Here is a 13,027-nt window from a genome sequence, read left to right as displayed (position 1 = left end):
GGTACCCAAATATATATTTTTAGTGGAACTATGAATTCATGCAGCCATTTTGGAAGGCAATTGGAAATGATGCAAATAAAACTCAAATGGCCCTACCTTTTGGCTCAGGGATTCCATCCAAAGGAAGCGCTATTCCAAAGAAATAACTGACAGAAAGAAAAGCTCCAAATATGCCAAAGTATTGATAGTGAGTGTTTCTGTCATAGCAAAAACTTGAAAATAAAGTAAATGCCCGTCTCATAGGGAATAGTTAAATGAGCTATGGTTCATAAATGAAATGGAATATTGATGCACTTTAAGAAATAATTAACATTTTATACCAGGAATGGAAGGCTTGTTTGATATAAGGAAAAATATAACATAATTGATTATATCAATAATAAAAGTAACAAAAATCATAGGATTATATCAATAGAAGCAAAAAAGTTTTTGAAAAAGAACAGCACTTGGAATACTGCCATGCTATAAGAAATGATGAAGATGATTTCAAAAAGAGCTGGAAAGATCTATATGAACTGATGCAGAGTGAAATAAGCAAAACCAAGAGAACATTATACACAGTAACAGCAATTCTGTGGAATGATCAACTCTGAAAGATTTAGCTACTCTCAGCAGTACAATGGTCCAGGACAATTTTGAAGGACTTATGATAAAGAATGCTATCTATCTCCAGAGAAAGAACTGTTGGAGTTAGAATGCAGATCAAAGTACACTATTTTTCACTTTAGTTTATCTGAGTTTTTACTTTGGGATTTTGGTTTTATATGATTATTCTCTTATGAACAATATAGAAATATGTTTTACATAAAATGACATGTATAACCCAAATCAAATTGCTTGCAATCTCTGGGAAAGAGGAGAGAAGGGTGAGAGGAAGACAATTTGGAAAATATAACTTCAAAAAATTTTGTGGAAATTGTTATTACATGTAATTGGTAAGAGAAAATATCTTTACCAAAAAAAAATACAACCCATTTCTTTTAAAAACAGTTGAAAGCATAGGTATAAATGAATTTTTCCTAAAAATGATAAGAACCACCTACCTAAAACCATCAAAAAGCATTATCTGTAACATGGATAAACTACAAACCTTCCAAATCAGATCAAGAGTGAAGCAAGGATGCCCATTATCACCAATATTATTCAATGTTGTACTAGAAATCCTAGCAACAGCAATAAGAGAAGAAAAATAAATTGAAGGAATCAGAATCAGAATGAGTTTTTTAAAAACTGTCTCTCTGCAGATATTATGATGGTATACCTGGAAAATCCTAGAGATTTAACTAAAAGGCTAGTTGAAACAATTAATTATTTCAGCAAAGTAGCAGGTTATAAAATAAACCCACACAAATCATCAGCATTTCTATATATGTCCAACAAAGCCCTGAAAGAAGAGTTAATAAGGGATAGTTCATTTAAAATAACTACACAATATAAAATACATGGGAGTATACTTGCCAAGACAAACCCAGGAACTATATGAACGTAGTTATAAAACACTTTCAATACAAAAAAGTCAGATTTAAATAGAGAAATATTCATTGTTCATGGGTGGGTTCACCCAATATAAAAAAAATCTACTTATTCAGTGCCATCCCAATTAAATTACCAAAAAAAAGATTTTATTGAGCTGGAAAAAATAATTTTAAGATTAATTTGGAGGAACAAAGGGTCAAGAAAATCAGAGGAATTATGTAAAGAAAAGATACCTAGTAGTAGCAGATCTTAAATTCATTATAAGGTGATAATTATAAAAACTATGTGGTACTGGCTAAGAAATAAATTGTAAATCAATGGAATAGAATAGATATGCTATACACAGTAGTAAGTGATTATAGTAACCTTGTACTTGATCAATGTAAAGATTTAAGCTTTCAGGATAAGAATTCACTCTAAAGTAAAAATTATTAGGAAAACTGGAAAGCAGTCTGGCAGAAACTAGGTATAGATCAATATCAACACTTTACCAAAATATAGTCAAAATATATATATGAACTAGACATAAAGGAAGATATAAGTAAATTAGAAGAATATGGAACATATAGCCTATCAGATTTATAGACAGAAGAATTTATATATAAACAAGAAAGAAAGCATCATGAGATATAAAATGGATAATTTTGATTACATTAAATTAAAAAGAGGTTGTGCAAATAAAACAAATGTAGCTAAGATCAGAAGGAAAGTAAAAAAATGGGAAGGAAATTTATAGACCATTTCTCAGAAAGGCCTCCTATCACAAGCATATAGGGAATTTTGTCAAATTTATAAGAATATAAGTCATTCTCCAATTGGCAAGGTTGGTTATCAGATTGGTTAAAATGATAGAATGGGGAAATTACAAATGTTGGAGGGTGTGCGGAAAAATGGGGACACCAATACACTATTGGTAGAACTGTGAACTGATCCAACCATTCTGTAGATCAATGTGGAATTATGTCCAAAGAATTATAAAACTGTATACCTCTGACCCAGCAATACCACTAATAGATTTATTTCAGAGTGATGAGGGAAAAATGGAAAGAACTTTTTTTGTTCTAAAATATTTATAGCTGTTCTCTTTGTGGTGGTAAAGAACTGGAAATTGAGGGAATTCCCATCACTTAGGAAATGGCTAAATAAATTTTATTTGAATATTATTTGAATAAAGTATTTAATTGTGGTGGAATACTATTAGGCTGTCAGAAATGATGAGAAGGTTGATTTTAGAAAAACATATAAAGACTTTCATGAAATCATGAGAAGTGAAACAAGCAGAACCAAGAACACATTGTCTACAGTAAAAGCAATATTGTTCAAAGAGTAAATGTGAATGACTAAGCTATTCTGAATTATATGACGCTTCAAATCAACCACAAAAGACTTGTGGAGGAAAATACTATCCGCCTCCAGAGAAAGAATTGATATATGAAACTATGTAATATATATTGTTGGTCTTCTCTTGTGCAGGTTCAGAAAAGAGGAAGGGAAACAGCATGAAATTCAAATATGACAAAAAAGAAAAACTTTAGTGACTTCCTTTAAAAAAGAAGACACAATGAACATAATGAATACAGAGAAGCATGAAAAGATTTATATGTACTGATACTGATACACAATGAAGTAAGCAAAATTAGCAAAACGATATACAGAATGATTAAAATAATGGAAATGGAAAGAACAACAGAATGGTGGAAATTCCAAGTTGCAAAACAATCAGGCAGATAAACCAATTGTGACCCCCTAAGAAGAGAAATGAGAAGATATTTCCTCTCCACCTTTGCTCCTGTTCCTTTAGCAGAGGTGAGCGATAATGGATAAGGAGCACTGCATATTATGCCATATTTTTTTAATGTGTTGACTGGTACTGCTGATTTTTTTTCTTTTTCCTCTTACAAAAGGATTCTCTAAAGGGCAAGGTTAGGGAAAAATACAAGGAGAAAAACAGGTAATATAAAAATGGATGATGTCTATAAAAATCTACTTTTAAATATATATTGTTTAAGTTTTTACTAAGATACAGTACTTTCCAAGTCTACTATGGTACTTTTTACAGAGGGCAGCTAGATGGTGCAGTAGATAAAGTGTCAGACCTAGAGTCAGGAAGACTCACATTCCTGAGTCCAAATCTGGCCTCAGATATTTACTAGCTTTATAACCATGTTTGCCTCAGTTTATTCATCTGTAAAATGAGTTGGAGAAGCAAGTACTGCACTGAATATGCCATGAAATTTGGAAAATTCAACAATGCCCATTAGATTGGAAAAGATCGATTCAGTCTCAATCCTAAAAAAGGGCAATGCCAAAGAATGTTAAATTAAACAACTGAACTCATTTCACATGCCAGCAAGGTTATGTTTCAGATTCTGTAAGCTAGGCTTTAGCAATTTGTGAACTGAGAATACCAGGAGAGCAGGCTGGTTTTTGACAGAACAGACAAACTAGAGGCTTAAATACTCTGGCTGCATAATGAGAAGGCAAGATTCATTGGAAAAAACCTTGATGTTGGGAAATATTGAAAAGGAGACTGCAGAGGATGAGGAGGATAGATAGTATCATGGAAGCAACAAGCATGAACTTAGACAGACTAGAGAAATAGTGGAGGACAGAAGGGCTTGGGGTGCTATAATCCATGAAGTTATGAAGATTTGAACATGACTGAACAACACCACTACATTTTAAAAATATGAAAGTAGACATTAAAGCTGGTGTTTTAGAAGTGTTGGTGATTTTTAATTCATTCTTCCTATAGAAATTAATTTCAGGATGCTAGCAAGTCTCTTGCCTTATTTGGCTACAGCCTTCTTAATATTTGTGTGATCAAAGTTATTTATGATTATTACTGTTGTAATTTGTTCTTAGTCTTATAGAGTTCAGAAAGCAACTGTCTGAGGACAAGCTGCTAACCAACTATAATTCTTTTAAATCTAGTGTTCTCTGGACTATTATCAGGTGGACAAAATAACTGCTTTTCTGTAATTGAGTTTGAGATGCAAGTTTATCTTCTACAGACTCACTGAAAGCATCTTTGGGACTTCTCCAATAACAGACAGCATGACTGGGATGATAGGTACTTTGTCCTGGTTTTAATATCTCCTACTAGGTCTCTGTACTTTGAAAGCTTTCCATAGAATTTGAAGATTCTGAGATTTCTATATTCTCAAAGAGCCTATTCGAAACACTATTCCAAAATTTTTCATGAATCAATATTATGTCTTGGAGATTTGTGAGCAACAACTTTTTTTGTAATTATGATTCAGTACCATAGTTTATGGGTAGAATTCTCAAGAACATTTTAGGATTTGTATTTATGGTACAGGAATTTGTCTTTGGTAGTTTATAAAGAATACTGAACTTCTGCTGTATAATAATTTTTGCTGCCTGATTGAGTCTTTCATGGATTTGGTAAATGCTAAATTTATGCAGCCTGTAGTGATATGTTGTACAGTTACTACTGTTTCATTGCATAAAGTGTACTGATTATCCTTGTTGGTATAGAGATGCTGATAAATGTGTCCCTTTTGTAATGTATTTGTTCTCCTCAGTGGCATCTATAAATGCCCTTGGGATGAACTGGCTTATTGAATCTCATGACAAACTTTTCCCACACTTATTTCACCCCCTCACTGATCTTCAATGTTTTGTAAGATGATGTTGCTCACGATCTCTCATGCATCTTTTAAACATCAATATTGTAAAGACTATAAAACAGGCCCCTGTTGGATATTTTGGTATAAATGTGACCAATAGATTTACCATGAAGCCAGTTTAGAGTAAGCGTCCCATAATGTATCAAAGCTGGTCTTCAAACATATGAAGACACACAATCTGTCATTGGAGTTTGTTTGACGCAATGGTAAGATCTCCCATAGCTTATACTTAGCTAGAATAGCCTTGAAGGGGCTAGGATAAGCTAACGCCACTATTAGAGAACAGAGCAACACTAGTGATGCTATATGGCTATGAATCACTTGAGAACCTCAAATTCTACAGAATCAAAATGGTGAAAGTGGCTCAAATGTCCAAACCTTTTGACCCAAAAATTTCACTGTGAGCCATATATGCTAAAGCGGCAAGAAAGAAAGAGAGGAAGGAAGGGAGGAAGGGAGGGAAGGAAGGAGGAAAAAAAGGAAAGAACTAAGGAACAAAGGAGCAAAGATCCCATATACACAAATTATGTTCATAGCAGTTTTATGGTAGCAAAAGACTAGAAATAAATATACATAAATTGGGGGATGGCTGAAAAAATCTGGATAATAAATGTGGTGAAGTATTTCTATACTACAGGAAACAAACAAAAAACACATTAAATCAGAGATGCACATTAAAACCTGTATAAACTGATACAGAGTGAAATAAGAAGAATAAAACTGATTTAAATTAAATTATAATGATAAAGCCTGGTCCTAGGGAAGAGCTGAGAAAATACATTTCCCTTCCCTCCCTTCATTTCTTGAGTAGTGGGTTATGAATATGAAATACTGCAAATGTAGTCAGACCTGGTCAATAGATTTAGTTTTGTTGAACTACTTTTTTTCTTCTAAAAGAAACTTCAAACTTTTATGTTACCGCCCTCCTATTGTCTCTTCTCCACTTGAACAAAAAGAAAAAGAAAACCCTTGTAACAAATATGCCTAGTTTAGTAAAGCAAATTCTCTCATTGATTGTGTCTAAAAATGTATGTTTCAGTCTGCATTTTGAATCCATCACCTCTTTGATAGAAGGTGGAGAGTATGTTTCACTCTGGTCTGATCATGTTTGCCATTTCATTGACTAGGATTCTAAAGTCTTTTAAAAATCATTTTTCTTGATAATGTCACTATATAAATTGTACTCCTGGTTCTTCTCACTTCACTCTGCATCAGTTCATACACATCTTCCCAGTTTCTTTTGAAACTGTTTGTTTCACCCTTTCTTATGACACAACTATACCATTACATTCATATACCATAATTTGTTTAACCATTCCCCAAGAGCTGAGCACCTCCTTAGTTTCCAGTTTTTGTTCTTCTGAAAAGAGCTACTATATGTTTGAACATAAAGGTCTTTTTCTTCTTTCTTTACTTTCTGGTATATTCCTAGGAATGTAATCTCTAGGTTAAAAGGCAAACACAGTTTAGTGATTTTTGCTTTTTAATTGATTTCCAGAATGATTCACACTCTACCAGCAATGAATTTGTGCTCTAGTTTTCCCTCAGCCCCTTTAATATTTCTCTTTTTCCTCATGTATCATCCTTGCCAATTTGATGGCTTGGGGCACTCTCTTATTTAATCTTTGTTGTAAGGGATAATATGCCAGATCAGGGAGGGGGAAAGCATGTAGTGCAGTGCTTTGCACATAACAACTGCTCATTAAATGTTTGTTTCATTGATTCATTAATTTAATAAGATCATAAATCCACTGAAATGATTCTGTCTAATAAAATCTTCTAACTAAATAAACAATAGCCCAAAACTGATTCAGCTACATCTTTTTGAGGGGGAAACTTTGTGAACATATAAAGTGAGAGATACTATACATTTTTGTAATTAAGAATATTAGGATTCTTAATGTTTCACTTATTCATATTTTAACTAACTTGGTCTCTTGTACAATATGTAAAATGAGAGTGTTTTGTTGTGCTAAAATTGTGGTAATATATAAAACTTGACTAGTTTGGAGTCCACTAGAGTGACATTTGATACTCTTCAGACTGGGTAAGAATGAAATTTTCCTTCAAGGAAATTTTCAAGAAAAAAATTAATTTATTTAAGAAAACCATCCACAGAATCTGAATCAGAATGGACTCAGAGGTGGTATCTTCCAACTTCTCTATGGTTAAGAATCTCTCTCTACCACACTGCTGACAAGTGGTCAACCAGCCTCCATTGGAAAGCCCCTAGTGAGAGAAAACCCGCTCACTACCACACAAGGCCATCCAAGTTCATTTTCCTTTGGACAGTCCTCAATGTTAAGAAGCTCTTCCTTACATCAACTCATATTGGCTTCTCTGTAGCAATCATTCTCCCTCCAACCCATCTTGTTCCTAGTTCTGACTTTAGGGTCAAGCAGAAAAAACGTAATCCTTCTTTGGCCCAGCCACAGCACTATTAGGTCTGTACCCCAAAGCTATTTTGTTTAAAAAAAAAAAAAGAGGAAAAGGGCCTATGTGTTCAAATATACTTATAGCAGGTCTTTTTGTGGTGGCAAAGCTTTGGAAATTGAGAGGATGCTCATCAATTAGTGAATGGCTGAACAAGTTGTGGCATATGTTATGATGGAGCACTGTTGTTCTATTAAAAAAAAAAGACAAGGGGAATGGTTTTGGAAAAAAATATAGCAAGTCATAGATAAACTGATGCAAAGTGAAACGAAAAGAACCAGGAAATCATTGCGTACACTAACAAAATGTTGGAATGATGCTTAACTGTTAAAGACTTGGCTACTGTGATTGGCAGTGATACAAAACAATTCCAAAGGAGTCATGATGAAAAAAATGCTATCCACTTCCAGAGAGAGAACGGATGAATTCTAATTACAAAATGAAGTATGTTTTTCATGTTCCTCATCATTTTTTGTTTTTTGATGATATGGCTAATATGGAAATATATTTCCCATGATTTCACGTGTAAAAATGCTCTCATATTGTTTGCCTTCTCAGTGGGGAGGGGAGGGAAAGGAAGGGAGAATTTGAAATGCAAGATTTAAAAGGAAAAGAACATTAAAAATAAATTAATACTAATAAAATTATTTTGAGAGAATAATTCCTGATCCCTTGACTTCTAGTTCAGAGTCTTCTCACTCTTTTGCTAACTTCCTCTGAAATTCAAAACTGTGCTCTAGCACCAAACACCTTTACCCCCACCACCATCCCCTTTTCAGCTCTGTTTTGTGTTTTGTCTTCCCTCATTTGAATGTAAACTCCTTGTGGGGCAGGAATTATCTTTTTGCTTATTTTTTTAGCCCTAGCATTTAGTATAATGCTTAGAACATAAGTGCTTAATACTTGTTTTTAGAGGCAACTAGGTGGCACAATGGATAGAGCATTGGACCTGGAGTCAGAAGGAATTTTGTTCAAATCTAACCTCTTGCTAGCTGTGTGACCCTGGACAAGCTACTTAACCTTTTGCTCTTCTGTCTTACAGTTGTTATTAAGAAGAAAGTAAAGATAAATAATTTTAAAATAAATGCTTATTTTCTTCCTTCCTTGTCTTGGCCAGGTAATTTCCTCTCCTCCTTCCCCCCAAGTTTCTGAATTTTTTCTTGGAACATGCTTCCAATAATTCCCCTTTACCTTATTATATATTTGAGTCTTTGGCATCACCTCTTCCATAACACTAAGGTTGTTTTCTGTTGTTCCAGCCATGTGTGTTTCCAATCTTTTCACTGCAGGGACACTAAAACTTTCTAGTTCAGTGGCAATGATATGTCTCTCACTGTCTGCAGGTCTCTTGGATGCTGCTTTGACTATGGCTGATTCCTTCTCTCTGATTGTCAAATTGCCTTCAGTGCCCGACTTGTACTTTATCGGATCTGACCTAGGGTATTCATAAGTGAACCAGTTACTTCAAAATATTTCCTATGGGATTGGAAATGCAAAGTGGCAACTAATAGCATTAGATTTAATGAATACATTCATTCCTAGAGTGTTTTATACAAGAAATAATGTATAGTCAATTATTGAATGCCAAGAATCAAGTAAAGAATATTTTAAAAAAAGAAAAAAACCCTTACCTTCCATCTTAGAATCAATACTGTGTATTGGTTCCAAGGCAGAAGACTGGTAAGGGCTAGGAAATGGGAGTTTAGTGACTTGCCCAGGGTCACACATCAAGGAAGTGCTTGAGGTCAGATTTGAACCCAGGACTTCCCATCTCTGTGCCTGACTCTCAATCCACTGGGCCACCCAGCTGCCCCCTAAAAAATACTTTTTAAATTCTTCAAACAGATAGGTTTTCTGAGTAAATCCAGCCAACTGCATATATTGTACTGTAGCAGAGAGAAACATAATGTCTGTCCTATATTTCTGAGGAAAGCTCAGTGCAAGGAATTTGGGAGCCTGCTTGTGAAGGTTTAAACTTGATGACTGTGGGAAAAATTGATACAAGAATGAATTTTGGATGGTTAGCAAATACCAGCCAGGCAAGCTGGTTAAATATTTGGTAAAGGAGAGAACAGAATCTGATGTAATTAATTTCTTTTATAATTCTAGCTAGTTACTAGTCTAGCTATAACTTTTTTTTCAAATTGGAAAAGATTTCAAATTGTATAATCTGTACTTCACTTATTCTCTAACTGAATGTCACTGATTATTTCCGAATAAGGCTGTGATGGTTTTTTCAGCCCTATAGGAATGAAATAGCTTTACCTTTTCAGGTTTTGTGAAAAGCACAGGGAACTTGGAGAAGATATCCCACTTTGAATATCAGCTAATGTCGCCAAAACAAAAGTGGCTTCTAAGACAATTTCATCAATGCTGAAAGCCACAGGTCTAGAAAGGTAAAATCAGAGCACAAGTGACATTTGTGTTCTCATGTGAATCCCAGAAATTAGCAGTACAGTGAGAGATATTTAATTTTGGAGCATAAATAACCAACAGAAACATTTTTGCCCCATTCACAGGTAATAATATACAATGTAAGATTTACTTTTAAGATATTATTTTACACGCTTTTGTTTTTTTTTCAAGCTTTTGTTTTTTAAAAGATAGTTAATACATTTCAGTCATATGTACAGCTTCCTATCACTATACCAATTTTATAAATTGTTTCACTTAAATACACTATAGAAAACTTGAGATATCTTTCACGGAATTAAAAAATCATATACAATGGTTTCTTTTCTTTCCTTTAATTGTTGTTAGTGTTGTTTTGAGACTGCATCAGCTGAAAGTGCAGTGACTCTTCACAGGCCTCATCCCAAAACTGCTTAGCTGAAACTTTAACTTTCTGTTTTTCTGACCTGGATTGATTAACTCCTCCTAAGGAAGTTTGGCGGCCCTCCATTCTCAAGGGCTCACTATGTTGGTTCAAGGCTTAATTTGGACATCCTATCAGCTGTATAATTAAAAATTTGCTCCTCAGCTTCTCATATTCCTTCTCACGTTACATACTAATGTAGGGAAGATATAAGTTTTGTGTAGCTTCTTCCTCGCTCTCTCTTTTTCCCTGATCATAGTTTGTGGAGGTGGGGTAAGTCCCACGCAGGAGAATTTTACTCATGTGTCTTTACTTAGGCTTTACTTCAAGTGATTATTAATAAATCTTATAAAATATAATACTTGGAGTTATTGGATATTCATTTTAATCTTATACAGCTTTAACCCCACTACAGCTCAGAAATCCCAAACTCAAACAATCTACCAGTCTTAGTCTCTGGATCTGAACAGGAGTACTTCATCGCATTTAGCTGTTATGTTTTATTTCAAAATAATATAACTCTATAAATGCCTAGGAATTGCCTTGAATAGGATAATCAGTGATATGTTAGTATAATGTGGTTTCTAGATTCACTATTTTCAGTGTGAGATTCTAGAAATCTTGATCACGATATATATTAATATGTTAATCACTATATCATTTAACATATCATGGTTAGATAACATATAATAAATTATAACCTAATAGTTTATAAACTACTATATTGCTACTCAATAATATAAGGGACTTACTTTCCAGAAAGATCAAAATAAATAGATACAGGAGCAGTTGTAGCTTCTGAAAATGCCAGCAGTCCCTAGAAGAAAAAGTGTTAGATTTCTGTGAAGTAGAAATAATCATTATAAACCCCAACGAGAAGGAAATTCGAGCAATTACCCTCAGTTCTTTAAGACAGAATGTTACTTCAGTGTCAATTCCAACTTGAAAGTAGTCAAATTCTTCTGGATCAAGATGCATTTCAGTGTACATAAACTTGCCAAAATCTGCTCAAACATTAGGAAAAGCAAGGACAAAAGAAGTCATATCCATTGTCTCTGGCTGTGAGAGTACACTCATAGGCATTTATCGACCACTACTAAGTCTTATTTTTTAAAAAGCAAGTGATTGACATTATTGCTCCAGTATCATCATTGGCAAATAAGGAGATTTGACAAATTCACATAGAACTCATTATTTATAAATAGGTTTTTGAAAAGTGAATGCTTTTAATATGTTGTGAGTTTCTAATTCAAAGGATATTAAAATATGACTTTGGGTTAATCTATTCCCTATTGATTTGTTTCACTGTTGGGCTGGGTTTGATTAAGTAACACAACTGAAGGACCACAACCTACCTTGAATTAGAGATGCTCTTCCTGAGATATTTATCAGATTCTATATATATATATAAGGTTATATATATATACATATATATATATNCTGGCTGTGAGAGTACACTCATAGGCATTTATCGACCACTACTAAGTCTTATTTTTTAAAAAGCAAGTGATTGACATTATTGCTCCAGTATCATCATTGGCAAATAAGGAGATTTGACAAATTCACATAGAACTCATTATTTATAAATAGGTTTTTGAAAAGTGAATGCTTTTAATATGTTGTGAGTTTCTAATTCAAAGGATATTAAAATATGACTTTGGGTTAATCTATTCCCTATTGATTTGTTTCACTGTTGGGCTGGGTTTGATTAAGTAACACAACTGAATGACCACAACCTACCTTGAATTAGAGATGCTCTTCCTGAGATATTTATCAGATTCTATATATATATATATATATCAGGTTATATATATATACATATATATATATCAGGTTATATATATATATATGTATATATGTATATATATATCCTATATCTTGAGTGTTCATTAAGCATAAATAAGCCCTGGATACCTTCCTGGGTGTGCTGAGATATCTGTTCAGATTGGCAGAGGGACTTGGGGGCAGCAGGGTGGCAGAGTGAATGGAAGACTGGACCTGGGAGATCTGGGAGCAAATCCTGTTTCAGATACTTCCTATTTCTGTTACTCTGGGCAAGTCACTTAACCACTGTCTGCCTCAGTTTCCTCATCTGCAAAATGGGGGAAATAATAACATCTACTTCCCAGGATTGTTGTGAGGAACAAATACAAACAAATATTTGTAAAGCAGAATTAGCTTTATTCTAGCTTTAATGTTCCTGACACATGTAAATGCTATATAAATGTTTGCAATTATTATTATTGTTGTTGTTATTTCTTATGCTCTCTGTGAACTTTTATGGTTGAGGCCCCAAAAGATTGAAGTACCTGGTAATGGAGAGAAGAAAGGAGATGGTGCAAGCACTGGATGGGCAGGAGGGTTTTAGACTTTCTAGCTTCTCATCAGCATTTCAGCACAGTTCCTGGCACAGCTCCTGACACAATCTTTTTGGGGAGCCAAGGACAGACTCCAGAAAAGGCAGGAGAACATCTTGAGAATTCTAACAAAAGAACTTCTGGGAACTAGAAGTTGCCTTCTGTGCTACATGTGTTCAACAAGCTTGAATTCACTTTTCTCTGGGCTCTTTACTGGTGGTAGTATCACAGATTTAGGAGGGAAATATTTTGCTAACTATATTACCTTAATGTTACTTTAATTTATTTATTAA

General features: G+C 34.0%; 1 protein-coding gene across 1 annotated transcript in view; it reads right to left on the bottom strand.

Moving 5' to 3' along the window:
• The window catches only part of RAD9B (RAD9 checkpoint clamp component B), a 46,088-nt gene that overhangs the window by 5,407 nt on the left and 27,654 nt on the right, over positions 1–13,027 (bottom strand). Inside the window, exons 7-10 of the mRNA XM_044658783.1 lie at positions 11,275–11,381; positions 11,130–11,194; positions 9,828–9,950; positions 8,754–8,997 (exon numbers count right to left, since the gene is read on the bottom strand). Of these exons, the coding sequence (XP_044514718.1) occupies positions 8,754–8,997; positions 9,828–9,950; positions 11,130–11,194; positions 11,275–11,381 (539 nt within the window). The remainder of the gene's footprint in view (positions 1–8,753; positions 8,998–9,827; positions 9,951–11,129; positions 11,195–11,274; positions 11,382–13,027) is intronic.

Source organism: Gracilinanus agilis, chromosome 1, assembly GCF_016433145.1.
Source record: "Gracilinanus agilis isolate LMUSP501 chromosome 1, AgileGrace, whole genome shotgun sequence".
NCBI classification, from domain to species: Eukaryota; Metazoa; Chordata; class Mammalia; order Didelphimorphia; family Didelphidae; genus Gracilinanus; species Gracilinanus agilis.
This window is presented reverse-complemented; position numbering and strand designations above follow the sequence as displayed.